General features: G+C 34.5%; 1 protein-coding gene across 2 annotated transcripts in view; it reads right to left on the bottom strand.

Annotated features, from left to right (window-relative positions):
• The window catches only part of PPARG (peroxisome proliferator activated receptor gamma), a 113,247-nt gene that overhangs the window by 54,438 nt on the left and 38,717 nt on the right, over positions 1 to 20,092 (bottom strand). The window contains exons 2-4 of one of the 2 annotated variants that reach the window (XM_053689013.1): positions 11,486 to 11,729; positions 4,615 to 4,784; positions 2,507 to 2,645 (exon numbers count right to left, since the gene is read on the bottom strand). In XM_053689013.1, the coding sequence (XP_053544988.1) occupies positions 2,507 to 2,645; positions 4,615 to 4,784; positions 11,486 to 11,720 (544 nt within the window). In that variant the 5' untranslated portion in view covers positions 11,721 to 11,729. Of the gene's footprint in view, positions 1 to 2,506; positions 2,646 to 4,614; positions 4,785 to 11,485; positions 11,730 to 20,092 lie in introns of those variants that run through there. The other variant, XM_053689014.1, reaches the window with a different exon arrangement.

Genomic DNA, 20,092 nt, shown 5'->3' with positions numbered 1-20,092 from the left:
CTGGATCCTCATAAAGTATGACTTCCCAGCAGCACTATAATGTGATACTTTTATTTAAAGAGACATGAATCCCAAACATTTTATTTCACTCTCTTGGTATCCTTTACTGAAGGAGCAGCAATGCACTACAGGGAGCAAGCTGAACACACCAGTAAGCCAATGACAAGAGTCACATGTGTACAGCCACCAATCAGCAGCTCCTGAACATACCTAAGTATGTTTTTCAACAAAAAATACCCAAAGAACAAAGCAAATGACCTAATAGAAGTAAATTGTAAAGTTGTTTAAAATAGTATGCTCTGTCTGAATCATGACAGAAAAATGTTGGGTTTCATGCCCATTTAACCCCTTAACGACCAAGGACATACCAGACACGTCCTACAAAAAACGGTCGTTAACGAACAAGGACGTGCCTGGTACATCCTCAGGGGTTTCAAGTGGTGGAATCGCTTCCAGCCGCTTTCAGGGTATTGCAACGATGCCTCGATATTGAGGCATTGTGCAATACCCTTTTCTATGCAACCGATGCAGAGAGAGACACTCTGTAGCCTTCTCTGCATCGGCCAGCAATAGTGGCGATCGTTGGTGGTGTGGGAGGGCTTGGAGGGAGGCAGGTGGGCGGCCTATCACTGGAGGAGGCGGGAGGAGGGCGGAAGGAAGCGTGAAGGGTGGCGGGACCGCTACACCAGGCTACATCGATCACGGCAGTGGGAAGGAGGGAGAAGGAAGAGAGGGGGATCCTATGTGGGATCCATGTTTGTAAAGGGATGTGGGAGGGGAGTTTGCTAATGGGGGGGCAGCTACACTACGGAATGTTTTTTTTTTTACATAAAAACAACAATAATATATAGCAAACTGGGTACTGGCAGACAGCTGCCAGTACCTAAGATGGCGGCAAATAGGTAGAGGGGGAAGGGTTAGAGAGCTGTTTGGGGGGGCTCAGGGAGGTTGGGTGGTAAGGGGGATCCTATACTGCAGAAATTATATAATAATAATAAAAAAAAAAGAAACATTTTATCTTTGTACTGGCAGACTTTTTGCCAGTACTTAAGATGGCCGTGACAATTGTGAGGTGGAGGAGGGAAGAGAGCTGTTTGAGAGGGGTCAGGGAGGGATCAGGGGGTGGGATGTGTCAGGTGGGAGGATGATCTCTACACTAAAGTTAAAATTTACCCTACAAGCTACCTAATTAACCCCTTCACTGCTGGGTATAATACAAGTTTGGTGCGCAGTGGCATTTAGCCGCCTTCTAATTACCAAAAAGCAATGCCAAAGCCATATGTCTGCTATTTCTGAAAAAAGGGGATCCCAGAGAATAATTTACAACCATTTGTGCCATAATTGCACAAGCTGTTTGTAAATAATTTCAGTGAGAAACCTAAAGATAGTGAAAAAGTTAACAATTTTTCTTATTTGATCGCATTTGGCAGTGAAACGGTGGCATGAAATAAAAAAAAAAGGGCCTAGATCAATACTTTGGGTTGTCTACTAAAAAAATATATACATGTGAAGGTTTTTTTAGGGATTCCTGACAGATATCAGTGTTCCAATGTAACTATCGCTAATTTTGAATAAAAAATGGTTTGGAAATAGCAAAGTGCTACTTGTACTTATTGCCCTAAAGAACATGTAAACATTGGGTATTTCTAAACTCAGGACAAAATTTAGAAACTATTTAGCTTGGGTGTTTTTTGGTGGTTGTAGATGTGTAACAGATTTTGGGGGTAATTTTTTTCATTATATTTTATATTTTTTTTATAGTAAATTATATGATATGACGAAAATAATGATATATTTAGAAAGTCAATTTAATGGTGCGAAAAAATATATATATAATATGTGTGGGTACAGTAAATGAGTAAGAGGAAAATTACAGCTTAACACAAACACCTCAGAAATGTAAAAATAGCCCTGGTCCTCAACTGTAAGAAAATTTAAAAATGGTCTGTCACTAAGGGGTTAAATAATGTAATGAAGACTATGAAAGTCTGTCTATAAGAGAGAATTCTTAAAAAACAGAACCCTCATTAAATGTTTAAATAAGAAAAATAAAACAGCATTGCCATATAAACAAATTATGTATTTTGCCAGCTTCTGCAAATTGTGCTTTTTTTGGTCCCCTTATACATGTATGTTGGATCTAAAACATACCACGTAGTGATTGGTTAGATCAGAGCACAAAATTATTCACACCTGTCTCTAATTGGCCAGGAACCCAGGAACATTAGACTTTTCAAGGAGTGAATCCCTAAATTGTTCTTGATTTGTAAAACCTGATAAATTGTACCTAAAAAATGAGAGCATTAAACGATTTCAAAACTTTTCTTTTGTATACAGATATTTTGCAATGTTTTGCTTAGTTGCTGATATATATTATATATGTGATTTACATATATACAATTGACGAAATCACATATTTAAGGTGCTTAAGTATCTATTATGTTATTTTTATAATAGAATTGATGCTATATGGAATGTACTCTGTATTGTAATGTTGGATACTCACCATTATGGGACATGCCAACCGAGAGACACTTCTGGAACCTGCAGTACTGACATTTATTTCTGCTCTTCTTGTGAATCCTACAGTTCAGATCACATCTCTCATAAACAAGTTTTAACCGTATTGTTCTTCTGAAGAATCCCTTTAAGAGAAATAACATATATAAGAAACATCATGGGTAATGGTAATATAAGTAAATGTAAAGTATTTATTCAATACACTTTGGGGCCGATTTATTATCGGACGAATGATGCCTAATGCAGCTGTTTCTGCCGGAAACAGCAGTTAAGAACAGCGGTCATGTCCGACACTTAATAAATCGTCCCTTTCATTTGTGAGCAGAAATACTTTTCTCTATATTAAATATTTTCTCTCACATAGGGGGATATTTAACAAAGGTCTGTCGGACCTGATCGGACAGTGCGGATCAGGATCGACAGACCGTGCTGAATGCAGAGAGCAATACACTCTCCGTATTCAGCTTTGCAACGCCGTCCCCTGCAGATTCGCGGCCAATCGGCCACCAGCAGGGGGGTGTCAATCAACCTGATCGTATTGGATCGTATTGAATTGTGGTGATCTCTGTCCGTCTGCTCAGAAACACAGGGCTTCAAGCTCAGAACGGTGCTTGATAGATATGCCCCATAGTCTTGCTGCGTTTGCATATAAAGACTACATGATATAATCTATCTATCAGTATATATATATACTGGTGTTAAAATATCACTATAGTTTACTAGTAGGTATGTGCAAATTCGAAAAATAAAACAAATTCTAACACATTCATTTGTGGGAATTTTGAATGTTTGTACAAATTTCTAACATTCGTTTAATGTAATGGTATTTCTAATGCTCTCTTTCAATGTAATATTCGAATGATGCAATATTCAAAATAGGAAAATTTGAATAAAAATATTTGTATCTATTATGTATCAATCTATTAAATTCCCTACCACATGAACTATGGAACCTCTGAATAATATTTGTTAAAGGGACACTCAACCACATTTTTTTCCTTCATGATTCCGATAGAGCAGGCAGTTTAAAGCAACTTTCTAATTTACTTTTCTTCGCTCTCTTGGAATTTTGTTTATAAAAGCAAGAATGTAAGCTTAGGAGCCGACCCATTTTTGTTCAGCACCTGGGTATCGCTTGCTGAAAGGTGCTTGAATGTATCAATCAATTAGCAAGTGCTACCCAGGGTGCTGAACGATAAATGGACCAGCTCCTTAGCTTCGATTCCTGCTTTTCAAATAAAGATAGCAAGAGAATGAGGAAAATTTGATCATTTTAGTAAATTAGAAAGTTGCTTAAAATTGCATGCTCTATCTGAATCATGAAGGACAAAAATTGGGTTTAGCGTCCCTTTAAACCAAATGTTACATGTGAAATTTGGAATGTGGATATATTTGATCTAATTATGAACATGAAAGTAACATTCGAAAACCGGAAATAACATTCAACAGGACTATTTATTATACCAAGCGATTCGCACTTTCACCACAATCAGCCATCGCTATTTGCTAGTCAGGAGAGAAATGTTAGCAGTCCTCTGAATGTTTAAGATAGGACAAATCCACTGCAATTTCTTACTCATCTGGGACTAGTGGACTAAGTGGAAATACATAGGGTTAGATTTATCAAAGCTGAGGCGTGCAGGGGCACATATACGCGCCCCTGTACGCCTCAGCTCGCCTGTGGCTGGGCGAAATTACCCGCAGGTAATCAACATTGCAATTTTGCGCTTGCGTGCAATCCCGCCCCCTGCCCGCGCACAGCCAATCATGCGCGGGCAGGAGCTGTCAATCTCCTCGGTCAGAGGAGAGCTTAGACCGCTGCTTGATACATTACGGCGAGCAAGTTCTTGTGAGAACTTGCAGCCGTAGGGGCTTGATAAATCGAGCCCATAGGGACAACTTACAGTATTGTATTAATAGCGAATAGATACAAGAAAAGGTAACTTTACTCAAAACCAAAAAGGCAGAAAATAGATCTCATTGTAGCATATCCAAACAAATCATGTGACTTTTTCTCATAAAAAAAAAGTTATTCCACAGGAGCAGTGGAATTCTGGGTAAAGGTATACAGATCAGACTCCCAATTGACAGTACCTTACAACCTTCACAAGCATGAACGCCATAGTGGAACCCTGAAGCCTTGTCTCCACAAACTCTGCACTCAATGGCCATAAAAGAATTGGAGCCATCTTCCTGACTTTTGTTGAAGGACTGTGTTTTGTCAGAATAATAAGGAGGTGAAGGAGGCTCTAATTTTATTGTGTCTGTGAGAAAAAAATAAAATAATCAAGAAATTACTTCATTAACTTATCCAAATCCAAGAAAATGATTAAACATTTAATCTAGACTTTCTAAGTTTTTGAGACTGAGGTGAAAAGTTTCAATGCAGTTACGGCAAATTCCATTTATGGATGTAAGATAAGGTAGACATTTTGTTTTCTAATGAGGTAAACCACTGAATTAGACATTTTGCGTGATACTATTAGGCTTAGGCCTCTATTTACCAAAGTCTGGCGGACCTGATCCGACAGTGCGGATCAGGTCCGCCAGACTTCGCTGAATACGGAGAGCAATACGCTCTCGGTATTCAGCACTGCACCAGCATTTCACAAGAGTTGAAAGTAAATTGTTTGTGTGCGAGTGAAAGTCAATGCACACTAAATTCAGGACTTTGGATATCGCAACTGCGTTAACTTCTGCTCTCCACAGACTTTAACGGAGCGTGCAAAGTGAAAAAAACACACAAACCCGACACGCATTAGACCAACTGCGCTAACCCAACTATATTTACATGTACACATATATACATATATATATATATATATATGCACATATAAACAATCACATGTATACACATATATACATATCTATATACACTTTACAAAAAAAAATCATACACATATTTAGACATGTATGTATATATACATTATAGCCTTTTCCTTTTGAAATACCTTGTCATATACCATATACCTTTTAACCCTTATAACTTTTTTTTAATATTTATGTGAATATTTTATATTAGATAGTGTATATATATGTAACACTTTATTTAAATGTATTTTTATGTTGCGTTTGGTGAGTTTAAATTTAGCCTTAACACTTTAAGTGAGGATTTCAGTTGCGCTAACCTGACAAGCGCAAATTTAGTTTCACTTGTAAGGTCACCTTTACTTTCGACATGTAATATGCATGCAAGTTAGCAAGGGCACGATATTTCAATATTGCGTACCCACTAACGTTAGGGCGCCACTTGTAATCTAGTCCTAAGTGTACAGCTACATTGGCAATGAAATACATGAGCACTACAATTGATTAAATATTCTGATACATCACATTACATCGTTGTCCTAAATTATTTTTACGCAATTGTTTAAAAGCCTCCATATCTATTTAAAAAATAACAGTTGGATTATTTATTTCTGATTTACATTTCGAATAATAACTTACTATACTTCCACAACAGACACAATCAAGAAAATGTTACTGTGTGGCTAATATTATTAATGTTTAACAGAACACTACAGGTTTTTCTTTAATTATCCATTTTGATAAAGAAGCTTAAAGGGACAGTCAAGTCCAAAATAAACTTTCATTATTCAGATAGGGCATGTATTTTTAAACAACTTTCCAATTTACTATTATCACCAATTTTGCTTTGTCCCCTTAGTATTCTTAGTTGAAAGCTAAACCTAGGTAGGCTTTATATGCTAATTTCCTAGACCTTGAAGGCTGCCTCTAATCTGAATGCATTTTGACAGTTTTACACCACTAGAGGGCGTTAGTTTATGTGTGTCATATAGATAATATTGAGCTCACGCACGTGAAGTTTCCTAGGAGACAGCACTGATTGGCTAAAATGCAAGTCTGTCAAAAGAACTGAAATAAGAGGGCAGTTTGCAGTCGCTCAGATACAATGTAATTACAGGGGTAAAACGTGTATTATTATAAATTTGTTGGTTGGTTATGCAAAACTGGGTAATGGGTAATACAGGGTTTATCTATCTTTTTAAACAACAAAAATTCTGGTGTTTTTTATTGTTTCAGGGGGAATTAATATTATTTTCTTTTTTGCATTACATTTTTTTTTAAGAATGTTCCTGTAATGATTTTTGTTGTTTTTTTTGTCTTGTGAGGAGTGTCGTCTACCAATACAGAAGTGCTCAGGACACAAACACACTCTTAATTCTACAAATGGTATGCTCTTCAACAAAAGATACCAAATGAACAGTTTCATAACAGATATAAATTAAAAGTTGTTTACAATTACATGCTTTATCTAAATCATGAAAATTTAATTTTGAATAAGGCCTGATTAAAAAGAAATATGAACTTCCCTGTTGGCTTTAAAAAAACAGCTGTAACATAATTTTTTTTTAAATGCAAAGTGTATTGTAATGTGTTTAAATAGCATTCATTTAAGCACAAAACTTTTACAAGAAGCATTCTATATAAGTGTTTTTAAATTAATGATAATAGGCAAGATTACAAGTGGTGCACAAACATTTGCGCAATCATGATTTACACTAGAATCATTACCGCGATCTCAGAGCTGTGGTTATCTGTTTTGAGAAATTAAAAAGTTACACAAAACACATCAAAAAAACATTACGGAGTACAGTCATAATAACACTTTGTAATAAAAAAAATATATTGCACAAAAAAGTTATAAAGGCTCAAAGATATGAGATCTCAGCTGTTAAAAAAAGATGTTTATATATATATATATATGTATTTATATATGTATTTACAGACATATATAAATACATAAATACATATGTACACATAAAGACATATATAGATAAGTGCATTGGAGATATATATATATATATATATATATATATATATATATATATTGTACCAAAATACCATCATATATAAAAATATGTATTTATGAGTAAATAAAACATATTCTGCTAAGTGCAGAACATTGGAATGTGAAATATTCATATTTTCCTGTCTTAACCTGTTTGCGTGCGTCGGGTTAGCGCATGCACGATAGCTTTTTACTTTCAACTCATAATACCAGTGCATCCCGACCCGTACAAAAAGATTACTTCTAGCGCAGTTAGCGCTCTAGCGGAAGCGGTAAATAGTGCTCCACTTGTAATCTGGCCCATAATGCATTGTTCCTTGCTAGGGCCTCTTAAGACATTGTTATATTTTCATGATTTAAAGGGACATTCTAATAAAATCTGTTCATGTCAAATTCAAATAGAAACAATATATATACAGTACATGTATGAAAAAAAATAAAAATAATATTCAGTAATAACCTTTACAAAATGCATTTTTTCAAATATAAGTGTTTTTCCATATTTGCTAGAATATCCATTTAAATGTAATTATGTGCACTCACAAAGATACTAATTATTATTTTCATGTCACTGCAAGCTTCAAATTGTAATGCGTAATGTAAGTCTCATAACAAGCATGAACTACTCTTCTCACACATGACCTTTTTGAACTTGCCTCTAAGCATGGGTGACCAGTTATAATTTACTGTATTCTGAACACCTGATGTAAAGCACATACACAGTACGTACATGAACTCACGAAAAAAAAAAAAAAACCTTGAAAGAATTATAACTACTTCCTAATAAGTGTTTTGAACACCCTTGGTAAAATTTGCTGTTAAAGGGACAGTAAGCATATTGGGCAAGATTACAAGTTGCGTGGTATGTCTTTCCTGTGCGCAATATGGTCTTTTTGCAAGGAATGTTCATTGCCTTGATATTGCAAGTGTGGAAAAATAGCAATTGCACACGCGGGTGTTAGGAAAAAAAAGCAGACGCAGGGATTTTACATTGACATACATACACATACATAGAGAAACATGCATTTATTTATAGAAATATGTTTAACTATGGAGATGATGAAAATATTTTACATTACAATCTTATGCACATTAAAAAATATCTCAGAGGGAATTTAAAAGAGATATTCGCATATAGATCTCAAGATATCTAGACATATTTTTATTCATATACATATCTCGCAATAAATAGATATAAATATCAATCCAACAATCATCACGTATATAGAGAAATATTTATTTTTAAATAAATAGAACATATTCCGTTACGAAAACATTTTCACAATATGAAATATTCGCTTTTTCATGTACACTTTTCGAGGAGAATACGTCATGGGCTTTGTGCAACAGATGAGAGGTTTTATTCTTTTCTATTTGTCTTCTCCATTGACTTCTATGGGGAATACATGAAGGGGCACATGATTTGGCTGTTTGAAATACGCAGCATAATGCGCGCGAAAAGTAAGATTTTGGTACTTGTAATAGCTGCGAAATGCCAAATGTGAAAAAGCCATAACGTGGGCAGAGATTTCCTAACTGATTCACTGTGCGACTTGTAATGTTGCCCATTGTAATTAGAAGACATTTCTGCTGTGTTGCCATAGAATAACATATCAGCCAAGTTTTAATGTTTTTAAAACAAATTAACATATTTTTACTGCAATTAAACCCAAAATTTGCCTTATTTGAAGGAGTCAATGGGGGCTTTAGTCCACAGACAACAAGGCTAAAGTCACAGTCATAAAGTTAGTATAAATGCTTTGTTTTGCAGCTGTCATCAGATAAAGCCAATTAGGGACATATATGTAGCAGGGTTAGTTTTGAGAGATCAGTAGGTGCATTTCAATTTCTGAGAATTAGAAATTGCCCAATTTTCAGAGCTTAATTACATGCAAAGGAGGCAAAATAAATAATGAAATTATATTGCAAAGTTGTTTTATTATGTATAACTAAACATTTTATATAAAAATATTAAGGTATTTACTGCCCCTTTAAATAAACCTCTGATTCCCAATATTTACTTTAACATACATAATACAAAGATAATCAGGAAGGTATCTGTAATATAAGGTGCACCACCACCATGTTAAAGGGACACTGTACTATAAATGTTGTCCACTTAAAGTGTTCAAAATAACTTGTGCCTACTGCAGAGTAGGACATGTACAATAAGTTGTTCCTTTGTGTTTATTTTTCTATTTGAAATAGCTGTTTTTGCTCATTAACTCCTTGGTTGCTGGGAATTTCAGAGACAAATTTGCCCAAAGTACCAAAGAATTTTTAGCATGTTTTCTATCACTCAATTTAAACAGAAATAGAGCCTTGTTTATTTTATTTATCTATGTAAACTATATATAGTTTTAAAGTAGACAACCAAATGTATTGATCTAGTACAGTTTTGGTATATTTTATGCCACTATTTGGCCGTCAAATACGATAATATAAATAATATTGACATTGGGGACTGCAGAGTGCAACTCTATGCTGAACATAGGTACTACGTCAATACAGTACACAGTACGCTGGGCAAAGTACTGTGTGACGTAGTACATTCTTCCATATGGTGCAAGGGGATAAAACCATCATCTGTTGTTCTGTAGGACACACCTAACAAAATAGGCTGAGGCTGCAGGTAAAGCAGACCTGCTAAAGTTATGTTTGTACTAACACACACATCCTAATTATTAGTTATTGAAATGCTAATTATGGTTGAGCACAAACAGCTATTTCAGATACAGTAATCTCTGTCTCTACTAGCCCCTCTGGGAGATGAATTAGTGCTATTGACTCCGGTTTACAAAGTTTTTCTACCGAGAATACACTTGTTATTCATATTTTTAGTGTAAGGGGTGGTTTCTGCAAATCAGCTATTTAAAGTATCAAAATAAGGGTAAAGGAACAGTTTGAATTAAAAAAAATGCAATCCAGCAGGTAAACTGGAACATGAAGAACACATTAAAGACAATTTTAGAGTACAATGTACCTTTAAACAAACGGATGAGAAATTGTAGGTGAGGACTTCTCATAAAGTTTCATTATTAAACGGACAGTCTAATGTTTTATTGTCCAATTGTTACCATTCCCCAGTTTTGCATAACCAACACAGTTATATTAATATACTTTTTACCTCTGTGATTACCTTGTATCTAATCCTCTGCAGACAGCCCCCTTATCTCAGTTCTTTTGACAGACTTGCATTTTAGCCAATCAGTGCAGAAGTAAGCACAATGTTATCTATATGGCACACATGAACTAGCGCAGCCTAGCTGTGAAAAACTGTCAAAATGCCCTGAGATAAGAGGCAGCCTTCAAGGGCTTAGAAATTAGCATATGAGCCTACCTAGGTTTAGATTTCAACAAACAATACCAAGAGAACAAAGCAAATTTGCTGATAAAAGTAAATTGGAAGGTTGTTTAAATTTACATGCCCTATCTTAATCATGAAAGTTTAATTTTGACAAGAGGGACATGAAATTTTTAGTCTTAAAGGGACATAAAACCCAATTTTTTTCTTTCGTGATTTAGAAAGACCATGCAATTTTAATCAACTTTCTATTTTACTTCTATTAGCTAATTTGCTTCATTCTCTTGATATCCTTTGCTGAAAAGCATATCTAGATAGGCTTGGTAGCTGCTGATTGGTGGTTGCACATAGATGCCTTGTGTGATTGGCTCCCCCATGTACATCACTATTTCTTCAACAAAGAATATCTAAAGAATGAAGCAAATTAGCTAATAGAAGTAAATTGGAAAGTTATTTAAAATTTTATTCTCTACCTGAATCATGACAGAAAATTTTGGGGTTTAGTGTCCCTTTAACCCTCACCATGTATTACAAAGTGCATGGAAACAATGTTTTAAATAAAAGTAAACTTTAGGGTATTCATAGATACCAGTTCACCAAACTATATATTTTAGTTTATTATTTTTTCTGTTTTAATCTAAATAAAATGTAATTTGAGTGACTTGATTAACTCAGATATAAGGCTTCTAATTGTTTGGAATTGATAGAGGTAGAGCAAAGAAGGCAACCCTACTTGTAACCATTCTATAAAAATAATATGCGTCTATAGCAGCAACTAGCTAAATAAAGAGTGATCTGTATCCTGGACATTACACAAGATGGGCCTGGAACATAAATGAGAATCATACTTTGGCATTCTTGTAGCTTCAGATCATACTTAAAGTCATATGTCGACTGGTCATTTTTGTTGATAAAACTTTTGTCATCAAGAATATCTTCATACTGTTGGGTAGAAATACTAGAAAAGTCTACTGTTGTGAATGGTTTTATATCATAGGCATGGGGATGGTCATCAATTCCAGAGAGGTCACCCAAGCTAACACCAAAATTCATGGACCAAAATGGCATTTCTGTGTCAACCATTGTTATTTTCTGGAAGAAAAAGAAAAAAAGAAAGAAAATTATGATACATGCTAGTATCTGATAATATACTATACATATTCATAATGTGCAAAAATTATTATTTATATTATTATTATTCTAAAAATATTCTTAATTATTGAATAGAAAACAGAGAAGTGGTATAATAATCCTTTAAAAATACATGTTAAGACTTGTCTTCCAAATTCTACATTAATAGCTAAAGGGATTTTTACAGATAACCCATTTGTTAAGCTTTTCCAAATGATTACAATCTACCCATGAGTTCATTTTGAAAATGAAACCTGATAAAGGAAAGAATTTAATTCAGAAATGTACACAACCATTTTATTTGTATTTTACATAAATAGGTTAAACAGGTAATACATTATTTATTTAAATATTTCATATTCTCTCTCTCTCTCTCTCTCTCTCTCTCTCTCTCTCTCTCTCACACTCTCTTTCTCTCTCTTTCTCTCTCTCTCTATATCTCTCTCTCTATATCTCTCTCTCTATCTCTCTCTCTCTCTCTCACACTCTCTTTCTCTCTCTTTCTCTCTCTCTCTATATCTCTCTCTCTCTCTCTCTCTCTCTCTCTCTTTCTCTCTCTCTCTCTCTCTCTCTCTCTCTCTCTTTCTCTCTCTCTCTCTCACTCTCTCTCTCTCTCTCTCTCTCTCTCTCTCTCTCTTTCTCTCTCTCTCTCTCTCTCTCTCTCTCTTTCTCTCTCTCTCTCTCTCTCTCTCTCTCTCTCTCTTTCTCTCTCTCTCACTCTCTCTCTCTCTCACTCTCTCTCTCTCTTTCTCTCTCTCTCTCTCTCTCTCTCTCTCTCTCTCTCTCTCTCTCTCTCTCTCTCTATCTCTCTTTCTCTCTCTTTCTCTCTCTTTTCTCTCTCTTTTCTCTCTCTCTCACTCTCTCTCTCTCTCTCTCTCTCATAATCATTTTATATTAAATACAAATGCCAGCTACAGAGCAGCAATGTACTCCTGTGAAATAGCTGAGCACATCTGCTGAGCCAATGGCATTGGTTCCCAGTAGTGTATGTAAAGAAGGAAATAACACATTTTTCACATAAATAGCAACACCTGACTACGGTTCATTAGGAGTAAGTTTAGAGCGTTTCTTTATGGATAAGTTGTGATTTATGGACCAGACTTTTAGTAGGCACTAACAATTATTGTGATGGAATGCTGGGTTAAAATAACTAAAAAAAAATATATAACGCAAAAAGCTGTTACAATTTATTAAACATTTGATGGGGATTTGTATGAATTAAATTTGAGTTGTCAAATTTGCTTCAATTTCTTGGTATCCTTTGTTGAAGAAGCTGTAATGCACTACCGTAGGCTAGCTGATTCAGTAAGAGGTATTTATGTGTATCCACCAATCAGTAGCTAGCTTTCAGTAGAGTATTGCTGCTCTGAGCATACCTAGATATGCTTTCCAACAAAGGATACCAAGAGAACAAAGCAAACTAGGCAACAGAAGTCAATTGAAAAGTTATTTAATATGTAATGCTCTATCTAAATCATGAAAGTTTAATTTTGACTTTACTGTCCCTTTAAGGTCCATTTAATTACGCCTAGCTAATATTTATAGACCAATGTCTTTGGTTGAATATTTAGTTGCATTAAAAAAAAGTCTGGCATATTTCACAACCTTGGACTAAAATAGGTCACTGATTGCTTTTTATTTCAGTTCCTGAAGGTCAATGACCAATACTGTGGGAATAAAAGCCATGAGAATATCCATTCAAGATTGTAGAAACCAAGCTGACATGAAACATGAACTACAATCCAGTCTCAATTGGACTTTGTGTATAAGATGCCTTTATTGTTTCCACAATGCATCTTAACATTAGCTTTCCATTCCAGCATATACACCTGATGCAATACTTTCCTACCGGGAGAGGTATATAATGTTTATATCATATTGCATGTCCCAAGGTTATGGCATGCATCATTTACACTTATTTCTGTTACAGTGATGCAATATACTGAGCACATGTCCAAAGAGTGCAGTCTGTAGCCACTTCTGATAAACAACATTGAACATATTTGCATAGGTCTAAGGATATCACAGAAATGATGAAATGTATCACATACAGTTTAACTTGCTGTCACCAGTGAAACATAAAGTTCAACATTCTAAACTTTATGGAATATAATAATTGACGTGATCTTAGCTAGTTACTATAAGAATTTTCTTATTTCACCTGCCCCAATAAGCAAAATATTTGGAAAGTATAAGAGTTGGGAAGACATTATGCCATTAAATTACTTCTACTATCTATCTATCTATCTATCTATCTATCTATCTATCTATCTATCTATCTGTCTGTCTGTCTGTCTGTCTGTCTGTCTGTCTGTCTGTCTGTATATCTGCAGGATACAGGGCTGAATAAATATTACTATAGGTAACCAGTAAGTAAAATAAAAGTTACTAGTCCACTGTTAGTGATAACTAAAGCGGCATAACATTTTACTCATCCACTGCAATTGTTAACTAGTCTGGGGCAAGTGAACTAGTGGATATTTCTAGATAGAAAAATTAACACTTGAACCCTCTAAACCACATATCAAAGAATGAAGTGTTACTATATCAATAGTTTTAAACAATGGCGCAACATTTTAATTTAACAATATATTTTTGATTCTTTGTTTTAAAACCTCTATGGAGTATTCTATCTATCTATCTATCTATCTATCTATCTATCATCTATCTATCTATCTATCTATCTATCTATCTGTCTGTCTATTTATTTATCTATTTATCTATCTATCTATCTATCTGTCTGTCTCTCTGTCTGTCTAGAAACATACATGGCAAAAAAAAAAAAGATCCAATGAGCATGCCCATATTTCCTTCTCATGTATAACGTTTATCCATTCTGAAGATAGCCTTATACATAACCACATGCAGTCTTAAATTCCGTTACAGTATTTGGGGCCTATTTATGATGGTGCGAGCGGACATGATCTGATATAACAGTTAAATGAACAAAAACATTTGCTAAACAGCATTATAAACCTTATAAAATAATCACACAACACAGACTTTACTTGCATTTTTTTGCAAACAGTTCTTTCTATGCATTCCAATCTGGACTGATTTATAGACAGGAAGATCTTGTTCCTTTGAAATCTGCTTGATAGCTCTGGTCTGGTTAAATTAATTAATTTCAGCTTGCTTGGCTTTGCTGCAACACAAGTGGACAGCTCCACCTAGTGGCTATTTTAATAAATGCACTGCTTCTCAATGCTTTTCAATAGCAGTCACATGACTGGGAAAAAAAAGGTTGTTATTCTGAAACGGTGTAAATTTAACCGTTGTAAAACAAGGGCCACCTGTACTAATTACTGTGAACAATGTGTCCTGTATAATCATTATATAGATCGTCGTGTGCTTTTGCAACATTTTTGTATTGTAACTGCTCTATTTGATAACAAGTTAATTTAGTAATGAAAGTAAATTTTGATATTTTTTTTTTTTAAATATTAATTATAAATCTGGATATCAGAATAAGTTTGGATTTTAAAGCTTAACTAGATCATCTTTGACAGAGCAATCTGAGTATTCAGGTGTTTTGGGATAAACTATGACTATATTTTTTTAGGGAAAACAAATTTTAGTCTTAAACTAGATTATTACTATTTTTAGGGTACAAAAATAATCTTTTTTAATGTTTTATTAAGTTGGAAAAAATATAAAAAGCAACATCAAATACATTAGTAAACAAGGTATTTACTTGTAGCAACACTATTAAATATTCATTTAAAATTTACATATACAAATATTTTCCTCAAGGATTTAGATGAACACTTTTTACATTTAACAGTTATTAAACAATACAATACAAAATAAGAAGCCACCTGTACACCCCATATTCAGCTAGATCATATTCTAATATAGTAAAAGGATCATTGGTATCCTTGCATAGCTCTGGCTGTTTTAACTCTGCCTATATTTTTCTTATTATCGGACTGATGTCTTTACATATATGTTCTGTAGACATAATATTCAGCTCAGTAATGGTTTAAAAAAACTATTTTTTCCTGCCTGTAAATCACAGTCTTCTCTGCCTGAGTCTTTGGTTTGCTTTTTGTGGTCTAAAATGCAAATAATAGTCTATATTTATTTACAAACAACAAATATTAGCTTTTTTATTACAGTACTGTACTATCTTTCTGAGGGTACTATGTGTACAAAAGTAATACAAATAATATAAAACTATATAAAGGTATAAAACTACCTGTAGGTTACACGTATAAGCTGTATAATGACATGTAAATATTACCTAAATGACATAAGATATAGTAGTTTACACTTGGGGGGTCTATTTATTATTGTGCGGATGGACATGATACAATGTAGCGTATCATGTCCGCTGCACATCGATAAATGCCGACAGCATACGCTCTCTGCATTTATCATTGCACCAGCAGTTCTTGTGAATATTGTGGCTATCTATTGTATAGGGCTAATTCATTACATCTCATCACATTATATTTTGCAACTGTTGACTGATACCATGTAGAAATCATCTAAAATTAGATCAACTTCACTTCTAAGGAGGACAGAGGTTGGAATTGCAGATTCGCGGCCAATCGGCCACTAGCAGGATGGAGCAGTGGTCTTTAGACACGGAGCTTGATAAATTGACCCCTATGTCCCACCCCCCCTCCAAACAGTCCCATTTTAAAGGTGTAAATATTCAAAAATCCAAAAAATTCCGAAATCGAAACCTTTTGCAGTCCCAAACAGTTTGGATAAAGGGTTTTATACCTGCATATATATTTATGTGTTGGCTTCATAATATATATATATATATATATATATATATATATATATATGTGTGTGTGTGTGTGTGTGCCACATTGCTGCATACACACAGATATATATATATATATATATGTATATACACATACATACAAGTATAAAAAAATATAGTAAGTTATTAAAAGTACACCCAAAAATAAGAATATATGTAAATGTATGTATAAAATATCTACTTACTCTGAAGAGTTCGTCAGGCTCAATAGCAATGTTACAAATTACATTTGGTTCATAAAGCTAAGGCAAGGTTGTGATGGAATTCGATATATCACTCACAAATTGTCATTTCCTTCATTTTCTTAGAAGTTATGACTTAAAAAAGATGCCAATCACTTGGCAAACATTTGTGGTCAGTTCTGTAATTCCAACCTCTGTCCTCCTTGGAAGTGAAGTTGATCTAATTTTAGATGATTTCTACATTGGTATCAGTCAACAGTTGCAAAATATAATGTGATGAGATGTAATGAATTAGCCCTATACAATAGATAGCCACAATATTTCACATCCTACAAACTACACTGTGCATAAATGCAATAAATATGAGTCAATATATTATTGTGTTTGACTTTTGCTCTATTAGGAAAAGTTATTTCCCATCAGTGAGTGGGATATACCCTATGAAATATGATTACTTTTAATTCTTTCAATGTAGATTTTTTAAGGGAGGTTTAATATGTGGCATTTATTTAGCTGCAATAACTTTTTCCATGGATTATATATTTTCCCTCTAAGAAAACTTTCTACACGGACTATCCATTTTCCCATAGCTTTCCATGTGTCCTACATTGTGGAATCCATGCCATGTTTACATCCCTTTTATCCCCTGGCTATCATTGAGGGCCATTATCCATTGCAAAGAGTATCAATCAAGGTGTTAACTTCAGTTGTAACCTTAAAGGGACACTGAACCCAAACATTTTCTTTAGTGATTCAAATAAAGGATGCAATTTTAAGCAACTTTCTAATTTAATCCTATTATCAAATTGTTTTCATTCTCCTGGTATCTTTATTTGAAAAGCAAGAATGTAAGTTTAGATGCCGGACCATTTTTGGTGAACAACCTGGGTTGTTCTTGCTGATTGGTGGATAAATTCACCCACCAATAAACAAGTGCTGTCCAGAGGTCTGAACCATAAATTGGCTGGCTTCTTAGCTTAGATGTCTTCTTTTTCAAATAAAGATAGCAAGAGAACAAAGAAAAATTGATAATAGGAGTAAATTAGAAAGTCGTTTAAAATTGCATGCTCTATCTGAATCACAAAATAAAAAATGTGGGTTCATTGTCCCTTTAACAACCTTGTGAGTAGTGAAATGTTTCAGGGATATTTAGGAGTATTCTCACACTTTTTATTTAGTCACCAAGCTGTTCCTAATAATTTTGTTATATACATATTTTTAATAGCATACTATAGAAATATTAAGGATACGGGCCATGAGCAGAAAAGTGGATTAACCTAAATATACGGTTATTATCTGGACATGAAATCCAAAATTTTCTTTCATGATTCAGATACTATTTTAAATATCTTTCCAAGTTATTTCTATTCTCCTTGGTATCCTTAGTTGAAGAAGCAGCAATGCACTACTGGGTAACAAACGTGATGCATTAGGTAAGCCAATAACATGAGGCATATATGAGCAGACACCAAATAGCAGTTTCTGAGCCTACCTAGGTATCCTTTTCAACATAGGATATCAAGAGAACAAAACAAATGAGGTAATAATGGAATGCACTTGAATACCCTCCATCACCTTCTTTTGAACGCTTCCTAAAGATATTTTTGTTCAGGGAAGCCTATCACCCAACTCATTAACAAATTATTTCCACCTACCTAATAACTGCCCTCATCCAACTCTGTATTCATTCTCACCCTTGCCGTCCTCACCTCCCGTTTCTCGCCCTCCTACCTTTCTAGATTGTAAATCCCCACACGAATAGGGCCCTGAATTCACCCTGTATTTGTTTATCAAATTTTGTCTTGTATCATAGTAACATAGTAGACGAGGTTGGAAAAAGACCGAAGTCCATTGAGTTCAACCTATACAAATATAATATACTTACAAAAAAATCTCAAATTGAGCTTAAATGAATCCCACTAAAAGGTGACCTATTTAATACAAGCAATCATATCCATGAATTTTGTTTCTAGCCAGAAATGTATCCAAACAATGTATCAATGTTTTACTTAAATCAATTGTACCCATGGACAGCTCTGTGGAATATGTTGACATATTATAAATAAAGTATAATTATAATAATAAAAAAAAGTAAATTAGAAAGTTGTTTAAAATCACATGCTCTACCTCAATCATAAAAGAACAATTTGGGTTTCATGTCCCTTTAATGTATATCTATATGTGTCCCATTATTTTTCCTCTGATTGTCATATACGTTTCAAACTATTCATTTGATCTCTTCTTTTCATATCTAATCCTCATTATCTTTTGCTCAATTTAAGGGTTAATAATCAGAATAGTCAAGGACAGTCTCACAGTTTAGTTCAAGCAATCTTCACTTAGAGAACTGCAATTTATTATATCTAAAAATCTATTATTGTTGCTATTGTACTTGTTTGTTTGTTTTTCATATCCCATAACAATTGTCCTCACATTTCTTGCGCAGTAGATGGCAGAAGTGTTTGCAACAATGTTCATAACAATCTTTTACATACATCTCAAGATACATTCACGCTTTTGAGCCTAGCTGTAGGTTGAAAAAAGACTAAATTCCACCAATTCAACTTTTACAACTTGTTATTAGAACTGCTAATCTAAAAGAAGGCAGAAAACAAACGGAAATTATTTCTAATTGTGCCTCAAATGGAAAATAACAAAAATCCTTCTTGACTCTAATGTGTCAATCAGATTTCTCCTCGGATCAGCAAGCTATTATTCTGTCAAAACTAACTTTTATACCCCTGTATATGCTGCCTTGCCAAAAAAAGCACAAAGACCTTTTTTTAAAGGCATATACTGAATTTTCTAAAAGAACCTCATTAAGCAGAGAATTGGCGGAGAATGAGAATGGGTGACATCTTGTCCTTTGTGCAGTCCTATTGACAGATCAGCCAATCAGAGACTTTATGTTGTATAATGGAATCCAGGATGCGACAAATTTGTTCAAAATATAAGACCTATTCCATAAATTTAGGAGCCAGCAGCTTTTGCCCATCCTTATGAGATAGACATTTGATCACCCAATCTGTCCACCATGATTCTGACTGGCATTGCATGTGAAATCAAGTTACATTGACTTCTTTCCCCCATGTTGTGTCATCGGTAAAGAGGAGGTGGTGGAGGTTTTAAAGGAGGGTTTGGCCAAACTTGCATTTGTATTTCACTGCTGCAAGTCCTAACAATGTACCAGCCTCAAAAGCCTAAATTTTAGGTGAGGCTGGTGGCAGGTGAAGGGGGTGCTTGGGGGCCAAATGGACCTAATTTCAAGGTACCAGTGGCTGTCTGGCACCTTAGTTTGTCAAGCCCTGATGTAATCATATCCCCTTGGGGGTGTAAATAACTGTAACCTTTCCAGCTTTTCTTCA

Source organism: Bombina bombina, chromosome 7 (genome assembly GCF_027579735.1).
Source record: "Bombina bombina isolate aBomBom1 chromosome 7, aBomBom1.pri, whole genome shotgun sequence".
NCBI lineage: Eukaryota > Metazoa > Chordata > Amphibia > Anura > Bombinatoridae > Bombina > Bombina bombina.
The sequence above is the reverse complement of the archived record's forward strand: the minus strand, read 5'-3'. Positions and strand labels throughout refer to the sequence as shown.